The sequence below is a fragment of the Colletotrichum fioriniae genome, assembly GCF_027942845.1.
Source record: "Colletotrichum fioriniae strain IMI 355084 chromosome Unknown scaffold_21, whole genome shotgun sequence".
NCBI lineage: Eukaryota > Fungi > Ascomycota > Sordariomycetes > Glomerellales > Glomerellaceae > Colletotrichum > Colletotrichum fioriniae.
The window spans coordinates 193,072-210,458 of NW_027076857.1; the positions used below are offsets into that span (position 1 = coordinate 193,072).

General features: G+C 49.8%; 3 protein-coding genes across 3 annotated transcripts; all 3 read left to right on the plus strand.

Moving 5' to 3' along the window:
* Positions 1-7,388: 7,388 nt before the first annotated feature.
* Positions 7,389-9,709, plus strand: N0V96_012099 (uncharacterized protein; the record flags this gene model as incomplete). Its single annotated transcript, XM_065759504.1, has 3 exons — positions 7,389-7,594; positions 7,808-8,611; positions 8,659-9,709. The coding sequence occupies 3 exons, from the start codon at positions 7,389-7,391 to the stop codon at positions 9,707-9,709; spliced, it is 2,061 nt and encodes a 686-aa protein (XP_065611887.1).
* Positions 9,710-12,484: 2,775 nt separating this feature from the next.
* On the plus strand, positions 12,485-13,366 carry N0V96_012100 (uncharacterized protein; the record flags this gene model as incomplete). The annotated part of the gene is made up of 2 exons (XM_053198426.2): positions 12,485-12,884; positions 12,954-13,366. The coding sequence occupies 2 exons, from the start codon at positions 12,485-12,487 to the stop codon at positions 13,364-13,366; spliced, it is 813 nt and encodes a 270-aa protein (XP_053044080.1).
* An 868-nt stretch (positions 13,367-14,234) lies between these two features.
* On the plus strand, positions 14,235-15,688 carry N0V96_012101 (uncharacterized protein; the record flags this gene model as incomplete). Its single annotated transcript, XM_065759505.1, has 3 exons — positions 14,235-15,008; positions 15,125-15,427; positions 15,491-15,688. The coding sequence occupies 3 exons, from the start codon at positions 14,235-14,237 to the stop codon at positions 15,686-15,688; spliced, it is 1,275 nt and encodes a 424-aa protein (XP_065611888.1).
* Between the last annotated feature and the right edge of the window lie 1,699 nt (positions 15,689-17,387).

Consider the following 17,387-nt stretch of genomic DNA (forward strand, 5'->3'; position numbering starts at 1 on the left):
ATTTATTGCTGCATATGGAGGTAAAAGGGGGAAATGGCATGTAAGTGGGAGGGCCGTTTGCTTGGCCCAAACAGCCTCTCATATTCAGCTTTTTGCCGACTGCCCAGAATCCAATATAGACAGACTTCATGTTGACCTCCCACCAACCACATCTTCATCTTGCGGGTCGGGACTAGGGAGTCTCACACTAAAATCCACATGAAACGTAAAGAATACTTCTAAAGTTCTTCCTTTGATAAAGCACGATGGCCGAGGAGAACTGACACTTAGAGTGTTAGGCAACCCGCACTAACAATATGTCAACACGGGACTTACAAGTTCAAGCTCTCCGACCTCATTTCTTGTCAAAGATAGGACCATGAATAGGCTTGAGGTTGGCGCTAGTTCCGTCAACTACGACGACCTCGCCTCTTTTAACCCCGTAATCCACTCCAGCTGTCGCTCCATTGGTGGCCGCATCCTGGATCTGAGGTGGCCAGGTGCTCTGCCAAGGTTGGGATTTCGTGGGCTTCGAACAATCCATTGTGATTGAATGTAGTGATAGTCTGATGGTCTAGGGTTCTGCAGGCTGTATGCTGTTTGAGTCCAACTCAAGTGTTGAAGAGTACGTTCAGCTCCTTTGATATCAAGATTAGGTAGTTACAGAACCGAAGGGAGTGATTAAACGTAGTTTGTTCAATTGTTGGAAAGACAGAGTGTTTCTAACTTGAAGCTCTGAATGTAAATTTAGAAAATCTTCGTTATGAGAGCGGATGTGATGTTTGCGACTTTGGAAACGAAGTGAAAATAGGACAAGAATTTCCTCAGTCAGACCGCGACTGACAAGAGGGCGGCAAGCGCAGTTTTGAAGATTTCAAATATTTGACTGATGTGTCAATCGGAAGCCAATGACCTAAATTTTCCACTATGCAGGTACTCCGAGGCTAATCTACCTACACCGCCTGGCTTGGTTTGTGCAGTGGCGGTCAGAGATAAAGATCCATGGTATTATGGGTGGAAAATTACGTCTACCGGGTAATACCGCGATTGGTAAACCCAAGTATTGAAGTAGCTGCGCTCGGTGTAGCAAGTGCGTCAAAAATAATCCACGATATCATCAACTTCTTTCATTTGTGTGGTTTGTTAAAAACACCAAACAGCTTGTAATCAAACCGGTCAACCGATCAACGGCCACATGTAAATGTCATGAGTGAAGTGAATTACTTCTAAGGCATAAGACTTCCCGAGAACATTCTTATTTTGAGCTGATTGAGCTACGTTTTGCGATGATCATCATGGCAAAAGCCATTCAGAGCATCAACATGTGCTAGCACGAACAGCACACGAAAAGCAGAAATCAGCTAAGAGTTGCCAATCACGGGAACAATTTAGGGTGCATAAGAGATTGACCGAACGTAACACATAAGCAACGTGTACTGGCCTGGTGACCTGCAAATCTCCTCAAGTTTCAGGGCCACATGCATGTTCCATTGAGAAGCCACATAGCGCCCGCAGGAGCCACGAGGTACGTGTACTCGGTTGCCCGAAGTCGGAAGGATGGCTTCCACGACTTGAGAGTGAGCAGCCATATCGTCAATTTCAACATAAATCCTGACCCCTTCAATGTCACCATTGGAGCTAGTCAGTTTGAAGTTTGGAAGACAGGCTCTCACATTCTACGACCTCGGTCAAAATGGCATCGCCTTCACCTTCGCATTTGACGGCGCAACTGCATTTTCTAGCCCGCGACCCAAAATACGAATACGAAAAGCCTTACACGCTTCGATATATCCCAAGCCCTACAGACGGCCTTTCTCAGAGCAACATTGACAGAGTCCAACATGAAGTCAAGTTCCACGACCTGCGCCTTCAGCCTTTGGACTACAGCGAGTGTGGCTTCACAGTGACTAACTGCTCATCCACCCTGCAGTATGACGACTACGCAGACACAGATAAGATCGAGAAAACCCATGCTCCCGAAGTCATGGTTGGGGTGAGATTGGCTTTAGGGGCCACATCGGTTGACCTGCTCGACTACGTGGTCAGTACTCGTCTTGGGTCTGGAAAGTTGATAGACTAGTGAAGCAGGCTCTGGCTCACACACGCTCATGAACGACGTAGGTGCGCCGGCGAGATCCGAACTGGCCAATTGCAACGGGAAGTCCTTACGCATTCAATCAGCCTGCTTCGAGGGCGCACATCGGTGAGCTCGCGTCTTCGATTACCCCGCCCCAAAGCCTTATTGACGTTCCTTCAAACAGATCATACCTACGAAGGTGGCAGAGCCATCATTCAGGAAACCTTTGGGAGGGAGGCAGATGCAATATTGGCGCGACGCTGGCAGTGTGTCAAGTAAGCCTTAATTCTGTGCTCCTATTCCCAACACAACATTCTCGCAAGCCTCACTATTCAAGCCTTGTACAGCGTTTCACTAGCTTCCGTGGTTCCCGAAGCTTGCTTGCCATCAACTCGGCAGCCCCGAGACTCTGCCACGTTTGTTTCTGCACATACATCATATGGAACCCCGCACATCATGCTGTGATTGGGCTGACAAAGGTGACTTGCAAGCGTGTGGCATCCTCTTCGAGGGCCTTTGGTCGATTGGCCACTGGCATTGTGCGATACCCAGACCGTCGACTTCGCACGGGATACGATGGCGGGCGATGTCGTCGATCGTGACCACGTTTTTGAGAATACCCAGGTCCATTTCAACGAGGGACAAAGATGGTTTTACCTCTCAAATCAGTTGCCGACAGAATTGATAATCTTCAAGAACGCTGACTCGCAGGAGCCCCTGGGGGCGACTCCTGGTGTTCCCCATGCCTCTTTCAACAATCCCATCACAAACAAGGATGATTTTAGAAGAGAAAGCATTGAAATGCGTGTCTTGGTTCAGTGGGACTGACGAAGAATACTGGCTTGTTCATACAGTTGTCCTAATCCAACTTCATGTCTCCCCAATTAGTTTCAAAGTACTCTGAGAGCGGCTGCAAGATCTCGCGGTCTACATCTTCAGAGAAAGAATTCGCAGCCGTTGTGAGAGAAATCGCACCTGTTTCCCGAATTACTTCGCACTTCAAGCATGCCTCTACCACGGCTTGGTATGCCACACTGATCTCCTCCTGCAATATCTTCCGTCCAAGAATAGTCAGAGCGGTATCATAGTCTCTCTCATCCTGACTATCTTCTCCAAGTCCCTCATCAGTTGTGCTGCCATACTTATGCAACTCTCTCCATCGAGATAGTCTCATGCCCAGCGCCAGCTCTATCAATGCAAACCCGAGTCGAACAAGTAGTGGTTCTCGAAGAAATCGCCAGATTCTTGCTGGCTTTCCGGTTGAACTTCCCTCGGAAGTTGGCGCAAAGATGGTGCGCGTTACGAATAGTTGGACCTCCCTGGAATTATCATCCTTGACTGAGAAATCCCTCCATGTCCACCACCTGTCAATCCAAGATGTCGACCAAAACTGCACAATCGCTAGAGCAAGCCTCTGGGCAATATCGACACGCTTCTGGCGGGACAGCAGCCAATCCTCGGTTTCTGGGAGCTTCTCATCGAGTGATATCACATGGTTGTCTGTAATTGCTGGCTCTATGTGGCGAGCTGCAAAATGTCTGTCGCCGTGGCCAAGTGTACCAACTGTTTGATACGATCTCCGAGTGTTCGCGACGTTCTTATCTAGACTCTTGACTAGATCACACATATCGTCAATTTGCCTACCATTGTCGTTGGATTCGGAGAGTGGCCGGTAGAATATGATTGGGAGTGCTCGAGTGGCTCTTCTCTCGTAAGATCCACTGCTAGTGCTGTTGTGACGAGATCGAGACCATGATGTCCTAGCATCGTCCTGACTACTATACCGTCAACTTCAAATACAATCAGTAGGGAATAATCAGATGCTCACCCTGGACTTCTGCTGAACTCCGTCCGCTCAGGTGTACCCACAATCTCGGGCGCTATAAATCGTCCCGATCTGTCCAAATCACCTTCAATTCCGATATTGATGGCTGACACTCCCGATATTGTAGGAAGCTGGGATTCTAGGGAGGCTCCCGAGAAGGTCCTTCCAGTTTTGTCATCAACATGGAAATACACTTGGAACTGAGCGTCCCCATTGATGTTGAGATCCGCATCGTGTCCACCGCTACAGCTACAATGATAGCTCTCTTCGAGAATCCGGGAGAATTCATTTATCTGTTTTGGTGCCACGCGTCTCGCTCTCATCATGATAGAAGCTCGCCGCTTTCTGACTGAAGCTGGAGATTTCCATTTGGGCCTGGTTTGAGGCTGTTCGAAAACCTGAACGAGCTGTTGTAATTCCTTGTTGTGTTCTTTCAGCTTTTCGAATGATTTCTGGAATTCCGAGTGCGGCATGTTGATTCTAATCTGGTGAAAGTGATGCCTCATACGGCCTCGCCTCGTGCCTGTCGCGGTCTATCCAGTAGTCAGGGTGCTTATACTTATTGGAGGATTCGCATGAGCTCACAAGATCTGCTTGGCCGTTTTCAAGTTGGCTGCGTAGGCTTTCCATCATCTTTTCGATCTGCTTCAAGACAGACTCCATCAACTCAAAGTCTCTTGCACCAAGACGGTCGTGCAGCTTCACTCGGAAAGATGGTCTTTGCCAAAATGAGATGTCGAGTTGCCTGATTTCCGCATTCGTCAAGTCAAGGTCAATACTTTCCTCATTTTCTTCGATGAGCTGTCTCACACAGCTTTCGTAAATGGTCTGCTGGACATCAATCTTGAGAAGAAACGATCTGCGGTCATCTCCATCCTTAGTCGCCTTGTACCCTTTGACAAGACTTGTGATAATGGGCCATAGACCGAGGACCAGGCCTACCGCTTCGACGCCTGACATTCTGCTCTCGAGATTCGAGTTGGCAGCGATGGAATAATGGGATGCGGCGTGGAAGAAGAGTGATGCTTTGGAGTGGACGATATCTTGGACAGGATTATCATGATTAAATCCTCCTCCAGCTGAATTTAAGATAAAAAGAAGATGGCCTGTCAATCACAGCCTGATCGAACCTTCACATGCGATAGCACACCACACCCACCCCCAATTCTCTAGGAGGCATTCGGTGACGAGGATTCTCGGAGCGGGGTACTTTCACCACACAGTCAGAATCCAAGCCACGCAGCCTTGATTTGGCCACTGGCGTTGAATCCGGAGCCATCGCTTCGGCTCACAGCAGTCTTCTCCTGCCACCTGTAAGTCAGCATCATTTCCGATAGAGGTAGAATCTGACTGAAACAAGCGGGGGTTGAACTCTCGAGGCCTGGCTGATAACTTATGGGGTTGAGCACTGCAGTTGCCCGGCATGCTTACTGCATCCAAGCCTCAATTCTTCTTTCGTGCCGCATTGCGGGAGGGTGTTAGGAAACAGTACGTCTAATGGGTGATTTTCATTCGGCTAGACTCACATTGCACTCTGTGCTGTGTATGGAGCACGGTACTTTTTTGTTGAAGGACGTCAGCAGTCCGCCTCACACACCATCTTTGATCCCGAGCTGGGGTGTTCCAAGGCACACTCGGGTACTTAGCATGACCGCCTCTCCATTTACCAAGGCAAACTCACTAGCATCATTTGACCATCAATAATCACCCTATCCATTCGCTGATCTTGTTCAAGGTCTTTCCAACTTCAAAGATTTGGACGCCATTGAGTCGATCTCTGTGTTGACCTGGATAGTTCGCGGTCACATGATGTATCCTCGTTTCTCATCGACAGTTTATGCTACCATACGTTCTGGGAAAGACCGGAAGTCAGCTTTCGGCGAAAAGGCTCTAATAGCAGCCAAGTTCGAAGAGTGTCGTGAAACTCTACAAAGCGTTTGTACGATTTGCGAAAATCTCAAGAGCAATCACCCTGAGATTGAACTTGATATTGCCGATCAAGTCTTGACATCATTCAAAACCTGGGGCAATGACATCGGGGCCTCCAATTACAATCTAGACCGAAGTCTACGGCTGAATCAAAGACTTCGTGATCAGGTTGTTGCGCTCTTGAATGTCTTTCAAGATGAACTGAAGCAAGGTAACCACCACTCACTACACTGACCTCGGGCTTGTTTGCATATGACACAGATTGCTGACAGATGGTATCTACGGCTAGACATTGAAGCTCTCCAGTACGGAACCTACCAACTGAACGACACAGATTCGGCCGACCATCCTTTTGACGATGAATTGGGTCTAGCAAGCCCACTGCAGCAGACCGAAGGCACACGCATAGCTGCCGGAATCCAAGAGGTTTTCCTTTGTGCTGAGGAGTCATTGGACCAGCTTAAGTGTCTCAATCCTGCCCTGAGAGAGGCTTATCCAGAAGACCTAAATGGCGACTCTGGAAGCTCGAATGCTTCCAGCGACCAACTGGAGAATCCATTGCGCGACCATGTAGAGTTGACTAGATCAATGTTTCCTGGAGCATCGAAAGTCTTAATTGAAAGGCTTGGACGAGCCAACTGGAGGCGACAACAGTCCCTGCGTGTTGTGCGGGAGAGAAGGGCTATTGCTATGAGCACTAAGGCCAAGATCTCTAAACTTGGTCCTCGCCAGGGCCCCCGGCGTGATGTCGCTGTTGACGCTTTCAACTTCCAGCAGCCGGCCCTCAAGGGCGGCAGCGATCACACGAAACCCTCGGTCCCTCGAATTGAAGAGACTCCGGAAATACCGCGCAAGCATGACTCTCCCTCTGTCTCGGACTACAGCTCTTCTTCTCATGCAGAGATTTCCGTTGCGCCATCCCTGTTCTCTCGTCCCCATTTCTCTCGTGCAGCATCCTTCACTTCTTACGCGCAGTCCACAGCTCGGAAGCCAGATCCACCGCCTTTTATACAGGGGCTTGAGCATCGAGAAGTACCATTACCGCCCAGGTCCTTGGATGGTCAGCCATTCACCTGTCCGTATTGCTGTTTTGAGGTCAATTTATACAAAGAGTTGACAACCACTGAAGATTGGGAAGCTCATGTGTTTGAAGACTTACTCGCTTATCTCTGCACTTTTGATCAATGCGACTGGAGCCGCAAAGCATACGGTGCACGTGACGAGTGGTACCAACACGAGCTTCGAAGTCATCTCATACCTCAGGTGTGGAGTTGCGAGTCTTGTCAGAAAGAATTCAAGACCAAGTCAGACTTGAAACAACATTTGTTGAAGTCACACTCAACTGATTTCTCGCCGGATGAAGCTACTCAAATGGTGTCGTTCCTAAGGCCGATTCACTCTCGCGAGTCCTTCTCTCGAGAAAGATGCCCACTGTGTCCGTGTCCGTTGGACCCGGCACAGATGAAGGAGCATATAGCAGAGCACTTAGAGCAATTGGCTCTGACAGCTGTGTGCGGGGAAGAATCTACGGAAGAAGATGATAGCGATGATATCATGTCTCAAAGCGCTAGCGACACCATGTCTGAGAGGGGAACTAAACTACGGATGCTGCAAGCTTTTGCCGAAGAGCAAGGCGCACAGTTCGGACAACGTCCAAAACCCGCTGAGAACATCGATGAAAACGATATTGCTGATGTTTCGGACGAGGACGAACCGTTATCTGACTACTCAAGGGCAGCTGGGGATCGGTTACCCGGTTCCTCGGGTGCTTGGAGAGTACAGGAGTTAATGAAAGATGGCACTCGTCCGAGTCGCCATGTCGAACAAAGCTCAGGACAAGTTCTTCATCGATCTCGGTCTGACACAGACTCGACACAGAGGTTTCCACTTGTCGAAACAAGAACCTTTCCCAAAGATGAAAGTTTCAAAGGACGTGAAAAAGAGCTGGCCAATCTCTATAAGATACTATCAGAACCTGGCCGCGTTTATGTTCTGAGTGCCGAGGGTGGCATGGGAAAAACAACTCTGGCCGCTGAGTTCACATACCGATACGAGCAGTCTTTCGAGTACATCTTCTGGGTCCAGGCTGAGACACAAGTTGGTGCTTCGGAAACCTTCAACCAAATTGCTCTTGCATTAGACTTAGCAGCACCTGGCACTGATCAAGAGGAGCTTACAAAACTTGGGCGTGAGTTTCTGGAAACCACCAAGAAGCGATGGTTGATGGTCCTCGATAATGTGGAAAAATGGGATAATATCGACGGGTTCACACCGATGAAGACGTCAGCGACAACAGGAAGTATTCTTATCACTACGAGATACCAAGGGCTTACAGCACCATCACGGCCAATCAACTACTATCGCAAGACACTCGAAGAGCTGCCAACGGAGGAAGGGAGGGAACTTTTGCTTCACGGGCTTCCCCTGGATCTTCGTCCATCCACTAACTCCCTGCGAGATCCCGAGTACAAGGCCGCGGGAGATCTGGCAACTCTAGCTGGCTTGCCATTGGTAATTGTTCTGATCACTGGGTACATGAAGGCAATGAATTGTAAGCCGTCTGAGTTTGCCAGCTACTGGGATTCGTGGTGGATGGACAACAACCCAGGCTCTGGCCCAGAAGACCAGAAAACCACTAAGGGGAAGCTTGACACGATCATGAAAATCTCCACGGACGATCTCAGCAGCGATGCAAACAAGGTTCTTCGCATATTGTCTTTCTTAGACAGCGACGGAGTTCCAAAAGACCTTCTGGTCGTTGAGAAAGGTCAAAGTGGGCCGCCGTATCTACAAGCCTTCAGGTACGAGCCCCAAGTGTCAAATTGGTCCTTTGGCTAACCTCTCTCAGGATCGAGAAAATTTTGAATCAACTGATATCCAAGCATTTCATTTCCGAGAAGACCCAAGACAACAAAAAGATGTACATCGTTCACCGATCCGTACAGATCAGAATCTCCCGAGAGCTTCACAAGAAGACTCGACAAGCTGAAGAGCTGTTCAAACTGACTGTCGAATTGGTCCGTCGACGGCTCCCACGGCCTTCCTTGGACTTCCCAGACCAACAAAAATGGAGCCATTTTAAGGAATACTTGCCACATGTTGCGACCCTTCAGAAGATTTATTCCGACCAGGGTACGGTTATCGCTTTGACACCTTTCATCGAGCTGGCCGAGTTGTTCAAGGACGGCGGAGTGTTCCTGTGGCAAAGGTTCCTCCGGAATGACGCCATGCGGCTTTTATTGGCCGCAGAGAGAATCCTCGACCAACTAGAAACGAATCACGATGAGCTGAGAGCTGAGATCCACGTCACCATGAACCTCTTGCTCCAATATCTTGGAATTTCCCGCCGCAAAGAAATCAGTGAGCGGTCAAAGAAGATCCTGGACTTCAACCAAAATCGTGCAAAGCAGTTGGAGGCTTCAGGGAAGCTCACCGATGTGGACAGGATCCGAGTCATCAACGCTTTCGCGGACTACGCCAACTCATTGCTTCAGGGTAACGACTTCAAAGCCGCTGAGTCAATCTACAAAGGCTGTCATGAACGATTGCTTATCATCACCTCTGAAGAATCGGATCCCTTTTCCTTTGCAAAGCTTGCCCATCACATGGCTTATTGTAGCATGTATCGGCACGATTTCGAGGAAGCCATCCAGCTTGCCGAGAAGGCTATTCGACTCATGCAAGTATTTGGTGACAAGCTCCTTGTTCTGCGATTTCAGTTCGACCTTGCCTGCATTGTTCTGCAGAGTGGCGATTTGCAGGGCTCCCTAGACCAGCATGAGATCATCCTTGCCGAGAGGATCAGGCTTCAAGGGAAAGACAGCTACTTCACTCTACAAAGTCAGTATGCTGTGGGTGCATTGTACTCCTATCTAGAAAGATGGGATGACGCCGAGTAAGTCGATTCATTCTACTTTGAAATTCGTTCTGACTAACAAAGCACCAGATGGCAGATCAATAACGCTCTGCAGAAAGCTGAAGGTAAGCCCGGGAAAAGTGTCTGGTCAGATGCTGTGACCGCGAGAGCCAAGTTCCTTCTATCCCAAATATTGAAAGCACGGGATGGTGGCGAAATATCAAAAGATGCAGAAAAGCTAGCCCAAGAAGGGAAGGACGTGTTATCAAAGCTACTTGTTTATGATGACATCTCCGGAGTCAAGGAGGAAGATACACTGGCACTGTTTGATCATTTGCAGCCGGTCTTCGGAGGACGTTGGACGGGAACGAGCCTTTTGAAGTACGTATCCTAGCCAAGAACAACTAGTTTTTGGTGTGGTCAAGATAGTTCATTACCAAATGCTTCTGATTCTCGGTCTTGGACCCTTGGCGAGGCACTGAACCAAGTAGGCGTGTCACTAATTCACAGAATACACAAATTGAGAGTGGGTTGGGTTGTGTTTATGGGCAAACGTGGCAATCAAGTCAGCTAATCGACAGGGCCTTATGCAACAAAATCTACGTGACTAAAGTCCAAATTACATGTATTGATTCATAGTCTGGTTGCTCTTAAGTAAGTGTTATTGAGTATTTGAGAGGTACATGTGCCAGCAAAAGCTAGTTCACAATAGCCTTTTCAAGACAGCAATGAGTATTACAGACTGGCAGCTCCAAAAGCAAATGCTCGCTTTAGGCCTCCTGTTCGCCCAGGAGGGCGGTTTCACCGAAAATTTGCAGGGTATGCAGTCATGTAGGTGCAGCAAAGATCCTCTTCCTGCAGCCCCTTGAAAGCAGCCTCGGAAAACTATCCCGCCCTCTTCGCGCTTCATGTCGATAAGACCACCTCTTCAGGGGGACATGTGACTATGGATTCGCCAACAGCGAGGTTGGTTCTAGCCGCGCCGCGGGGCACCCGCAATGCCGAGACTCAGAACTAACCGATGAGTGCCCCTGCACCAAGGTTCTGCTCCATCCTCTATCCTCGAAATGGAACCCCATGGGAGGGGGGCTCGATGGGTCGAAGATGTCAAGGTCAGGATAACTGATCGCACGCAGCGTGCGCATCAAGCTGGACGCAACCCAGTATGCGTTTCTCTTCTGCAGCTTGGCTCCAGCCATTATTCTCGTCCATCAGCTACGCCCTACGGAAGCAAGTTGGGCTTGAGGAAGAGCCACGTAGTGGAGCGAAGACTTTCGTGAGTAGTAATTTACAAACTCCTTTAGTAATGTGAGTGGTCGATTCTCGTCAAAAGGCAGGTTTTACCAGACTAGGCGAAAAGTCAGACCATGCCCATCAGGGGTGCCCCTTGAACGTGCTCTCATTCTTGATCCGACTTGAGACGAACCCATTACCACATGCGAAGTAAATCGGTCTGTTCCGAAGAAAGAAGGCGCCAAGTCATTTCCCACGATGCAAAGGGACTCTTGCAAGTTGCGACCCCCCCATGTCTAGCCCTCGGTTAGACAAATACAACCCCAGGGCTGAAAACCTCCCTTGTCTAGCGTTGCCACTAGTCTACGCTGAGAAGATCCTCCGGTAAAGGACCTTGCCTGGACTCCACGATGCCGAAAGCCGGACTGGACGGATGGATCAGATAACGAGGGTGGTGGGGTAGCAGAGCGGATCTGATAACTTGACTTGGCATCATGTGCAAGAGAATAATTCGGCGAGGAACTTTGACTTTGATTTGTGGCGTTTGCGCCACCAATTCTAAGCGAGGCAATTCGTGATACTTCTCATTTATGAGGTACTTGGAGACCGTTGAAGGCTCTTCGTGTTCCTCTTGGGAAGTTTTAGACTACACTCTAGTTTTGTTGCCTTGCAACCAATCATTTTCGGGCTTATGATGTGGATGCCAGTATGCACCAGGCAAGTCGTGAGGTACCCTAGACTACACTCGCTAAACCCAGCTGTTGGTCGTAGCTATATGTCTAAAGCTTAGCAACAACACGGCGGGGAACTGTTCCACAGACACGTTGGTCATGGATCAATGGACCTTTGCTAGTTCATTCATCGGGTCTGCATGAGTTCATAGCTGTCCCACCCACTTGGGTGGGTGGGCGGAATCGAGTCACTGAGCCTAACAGTCCGTAAAAAAGGTTGCAGCCATCAACACTTGGCTGAAAATCCTCAGGGGTCTAGGGGGTAGCAGAGCGGGGGACTAACACGAGAGCGCGAGCAGACTTTTGCTGCTAGGATGGCGGATCTGATAACTCTAAACGAGCCTGGGCCTTGGACGAGGTGGAATCGCGCCGAAGTGCTCGCTGAGTTGGGAACTTGACTGGCCCACTGGCATATCCCTTTGAAGTTCCCGTACCAACCTGGTCCAGGCCGAAGACTTGAAGCTCCGCATCGCAGAAACTTCTCCGTAGGTTGGTTGAGCCGGAGGCTTCTTTGGTCTGGGCGAGACCAGACCATTTTTGCCTCCTTTGGTAGGTTGGTCGGGAGGAGATTCCGCACGAGTAGGGCAGGGGTTCGACTTCGAAGTTCTATCGTACTCCATCGGAGTGGCTGAACGGGTTTGATTTTGGGTAGATGATAGATAGATGGACTACTCCGTACATGGAGAGACAAAGAGACATATATAAGTCCAGATTCAGTCCTCGGTCAGAGCCATCACTCTACAAAATAACACAAATCATCGTTCTTTGCCATTTTCCATCATCCCCATCGACGTATTCAATATACATACTTTGCGAACGTTGTTGAACTAGATTTGCTTCAAACAGCAGCCAACATGGGTTACGCAATTCTGCCAGCGCTGATTCCTGACATCCAGAAGGTCTACGATTCATATTTCAGCGCCTTCACTGGTGATGAGATGGGAGAGATCATGGTCAAAGTTCTCTTCCCCAACGGCGTAGACTCTGAAGAATTCCGCAAGGCACACACCGCTGGCACATTGGCCTGGTGGCATCACAGCGACTGCCAGTACACCTACAAGTGCGTCGACACTGAGACTGGCGAGATCGTGGGTATGGCCCTTGGCGACATCTATCTCAAAGAGCGTACCGAAGAGGAGCGCAAGAACCACGGTGTTGGCTGGCTTGAAGGCAAGGACAGAGAGCGAGCCGAGGCTGTTCTCAATCCCCTGCACGAGGCTAGAGAGAAGCTGTTTGGTGGGCGCCGCTACATCTGTAAGTCGACGAAACCTAAACGAACAGACGTCCCCTGGCAGAGAAACTGACTCGACCTGCTCCTTTCAGACTCCCATGTCATTGCCGTCGATCCCAAGCACCAGGGCAGAAAGGCTGGTGCCCTCTGGTGTAAGTGGGGAGCGGAACTCAGCGACAGCCTGGGTCTCCCTTTGTACTTTGAGTCATCTCCCTCCACATACAAGCTCTACGAGAAGATGGGCTACGAGACTCTGGATGAAAAGATTGTTCATAGCGCGGAGCTCATGGGACAGCCGGAAGACACAGTCGTTCCCCTCATGGTCAAGATGCCTGCATGTGCAGGAGGCATGACTTTCAAGGAGTGGCGTGCTGCCGGATACCCTGCCTTCAACGAGGTCAAGAGTGTCCCGGCCGCTCCCGTGGTTGATGTGATTGGTGTCGACAAGAAGGCTAGCAATGGTACCATGGCTGTGGAGGTGCAGGTTCAGGAGGTACATGTTTAAGAGAAGAGGGACCTTGCTTTTGATATCGGCGTTCTAGCATGTTTGAAAATTCCCCTATTTGGTTAATGCAATCGACTTCTCTAATGCTTATTTTGTCTGTTAATGTTACCCTCCCCCCCTTACAAAGGGTCTTTTGCACGCGAGGTCTATCACGAAGAACCATGACTCGTTGCTTGGATGGCCCCGGTTCGGTTCTCGGAGTGGAAATTAGGCTCCTTGTTCCGGGACAGGGGCACCGGCGTCGGCAAGATCTCGTTGCTGTTGGCCGTACGGGTCCACGAAGCTGCTTAAGCCGCCTTTGGATCTTCGTACCGAGTATGGTGAAGACGCTGCAGTCTTTTCCGCTAGCGTTCAGAAGAAAAATTGGCGAGGGTTTCTCCTCCGGCGGAGACGTTTGTACGTAATAAACGCTCATAACATAACTGTCCCAAAAGTGTGGCACGATGTCTTAGCGCCCCAACTCCTGGGGAATGATGGAAGTCATTGCAGAGTATCCGTAACACCTGATTATCTCATGCTCAGCGGCACTGCACATTTTTCAGATCAGGTCAAGGCCGAGGTCAATACGAAAAGCCCGAGGAGCTGCCTCTTCTAAATCCGCCTGCGTGTCAACCAACAACTGAATCTGACCAGCTCCGGGGATAGCGTCGGCCGATGCGACATCGGTCATTTCACGGCCGATCCGTCCGCCGAATGACAGCACGCTAATTAACGACACCGGTTCCCGGTTTGATCTAATCAGATGCATCTGATAAGTATTGAGACCATCCGCTTAATCGGATCCTGTCAATGATCATTGTGCCACACCTCCCTTGACTATTTCCCACCAACAAGCCCGCGGACTCCGGTCATTGGCCGTGACCCAACGATGGACACGATTAGGAAGGTCGTCCTCTTTGTGAGGCTTGTAGGATACTCGCTACGGCTTTATGCCGACTTTTTCTCTCGATCTTACACCACCAAGAAACTCCCCGCCGGTCCCGCCTCGAAAGACGGCGAGACGATCAACATTATAGTCATCGGCGCTTCTTTTGCCGGGTATCATGCCGCCAGGGTAATCGCAACCTCCCTTCCCACAGACGGTCCGTACCGACTCATCATCGTCGAACCGAACCAGCATTGGCAATTCACGTGGACGTTGCCTCGCTTCTGCGTCGTCGAGGGACATGAGCACAAGACATTCATCCCTTATGGCCCCTATTTGCCAGCGGGCTCGGAGAAGATTGTACGATGGGTTCATGATCGCGTCTCCACAATCACCGAAAACACGGTGACGATCCAAGGCACAGGAGAGAAGATTCCATACTCGTACATGGTCATCGCGACTGGGTCGGGCGTGGGCATGTCTTTACCGTCAAGAGTGGGTTCAACAGATAAAGCCGAAGGAATTCAGCTGCTGCGAAACTTCCAGCAACGCATCAAAGCAGCCAAGAATCTTGTTGTTGTCGGCGGAGGTGCTGCAGGCGTCGAGCTTGCTACAGACGCTAAAGACCAGTACCCGGATAAGAATGTCACATTGATTCACTCAAGAGATGCAGTCATGAACCGCTTCGGTCATGACTTGCAGGCTGGAGCTCTCGCGGGCTTGAAAGATCTTGGAATCGAAGTCATACTCGGGGAGCGGACAACATCCGAAACACCAGTGGATGGTTTCGTCACACTTCGCTCTGGGCGAAAAGTCGCATGTGATTTTATGGTGAGCCGAATTCCTAACTTCCAATCTGTGGATAAGCCTTTTGATAAGTCTCGGACTTCTAGGTGAACGCTACCGGTCAGCAACCTTCTTCCCAGCTCATCAGCGATTTCGTTCCCGAGGCGATCGCAAAGTCAGGCCGGATCAAGGTCAAGCCAACAATGCAAATCGATGTCGACTCGCTACCGCACATTTACGTTTGTGGCGATGTCGCTGAGGCCGGCGTCACCAACCCCAATGCCCGAGCCGCTATGAAGCAGGCCATCTACGCCGCGGACAACCTCGTTCTCGCTCTTCAGTCGAAGAAGCCTTCCAACATTTACGAGCACTACTGGGCTGACGGAGTCATTAAGCTCACGCTTGGTCTTGTAAGTTTTCATCCCGAACACTTTTCCACAGCCTATAAATCTACACGTCTAAATGCTTCACAGCATAAATCTATCACGGCTTTTGGCATTGGGGACACAGAGCTGCTCTTCCGTGGAAAGGAGAAGGAGGTTACGCTGATGATCGAGCGTGCTTGGACGAACATGGGAGCTAAGCCATATGAAGATAAGGAGTATGACACGGGAAGAGCGCAAAGCACCGTCGCTGATAAAGCTCTCGAGGTGGCTAACGAAACCGTGTGATTTGCATCTAGCCGCAACCGGATGTCACTGTCAAGGGCTTGCTTGCGGAGTGTTGAGATATAGAGATGTTCTTTCTGGGTTCGAAGCTAGAGGATACCAGCACAGGTGTACAAGATCAACCAATAACGTGTCTAATGCATCGAGTGACGTGACTAGATCAGATTCGCATAGGCTTCGTCTTTCTAGAGCATCGTGAGGTACGGCTTCTCCCACATTCCGGGTGGGACAAGACCAAAGCCCTGCCAGGTTGCATGTCCCCGGACTCTAGGTTGCAACCCGCTGTCCGCATACCCCATCGACTTCGGGACGCCTGCAGATCTGCCGGCCACACAAAAGCTAAGTCCACTAGTGGGTAAGGGTCATGTTGAGTGCAGGAAACCTTGATCAAACCTCTTAGTTCTGTTTCTTGTTGGCACTAGAGAGGTCAAGCTCTCTTCAGTTGTAGTATTCCAAGCAAACAACTTGCCAATCCCTTCGTATATCCATCCTTCCCTTGAGGCTGATTCTTTTGCAAAAAGCTTCTCAGCCCCTATTGCAAAATTCTCGATAATTGATATTGAGTTCACATTTGGCCATGACACACTGTCACCTTTCGCTTCCGCCCCGCGTCCTTCTCCCCATGAACACCATCAACCTTGATCCAAACATCCACCTTCCGGCACCTCTCCTCCTCCTTATCATTCCACAATCTCCCACACCGCCAACAAAGACGAAAAACCTCTCCCTGCTTCTTGGTCGGCTGTAAGTGCCCATACCACCTCTCGCGAACAGCGCACTCCCAGCACCGCCTCATCATCAACGACTTCCGGAACCACGACTTTTCAAATCTCCTCATTCGGTCGCCGAAGTAATCCTTCTCTAGGATGCGGCCGCATTCGTAGCACGGCCACCGCCCTCCGAACCCTCGGAGTCCATAGCGATAGCCGTAGCGCTCCGTCTTGTAGAGGAATTGGTTCCGTCGATGTTTTGGTATAAGGGTCTGGACATTGAGGTGGTCGTGGAGGAAGTGGTTGGTCGCTGAGAGTTTGAGAATTTCCGCGTAGTCCAGGTAAGCGGCAATTAAATAGTGAATGTCAAAAGGCAAGCTTTGGAATGGACACGGCAGTTTATGTGTTGTACGGGGGTCTACCCCCCTTGCGAAAGCCACGGTCGTCGTTGGCTGGATCATGAGCAATTGTGTTTTCCGCAGTCCTTTCTCCTTCCATTGGTGGCAATTATTTTCCAAACGTAACCACGAGCTTGTGAAGGTTTCAAGTTCTAGTAGTTGAGAACAATGTTTTCTTCGATCAGTCAAAAGTCTTGGTCTTTAGGTCGTTGCTGCCTGGGATTACTGGTTGCGGTGTGGGAGTCATCGTTACAGCCGGCTTAGCCGGGCCGGCCTACCGTATCTGAGTTACAAGGTAGGACTGATGCATCTCTTTAGGATGAAGTATATAGAAGTTACCAAATCTATTGTTGTGTTTCAAATCTACGACACTCATACAGCAGAAGTTCGTGTCGAGTCTTTCAAAAATAGGATCCGAAATTGTTTCTCGGGATTAAGGGGTCTCGCTCATACCGATCTCGCGGGAGGGACGCAGAAGAGTCTTTAAGGCAGCCTTTTGTTACAGACTTCGATCATTTTGGGATCCAAGGATTCTACTCTCCTTCTCTTATTCCCTTAATTTCAGTCGGCTTTGTCCTCCTGTACAACTTTAAC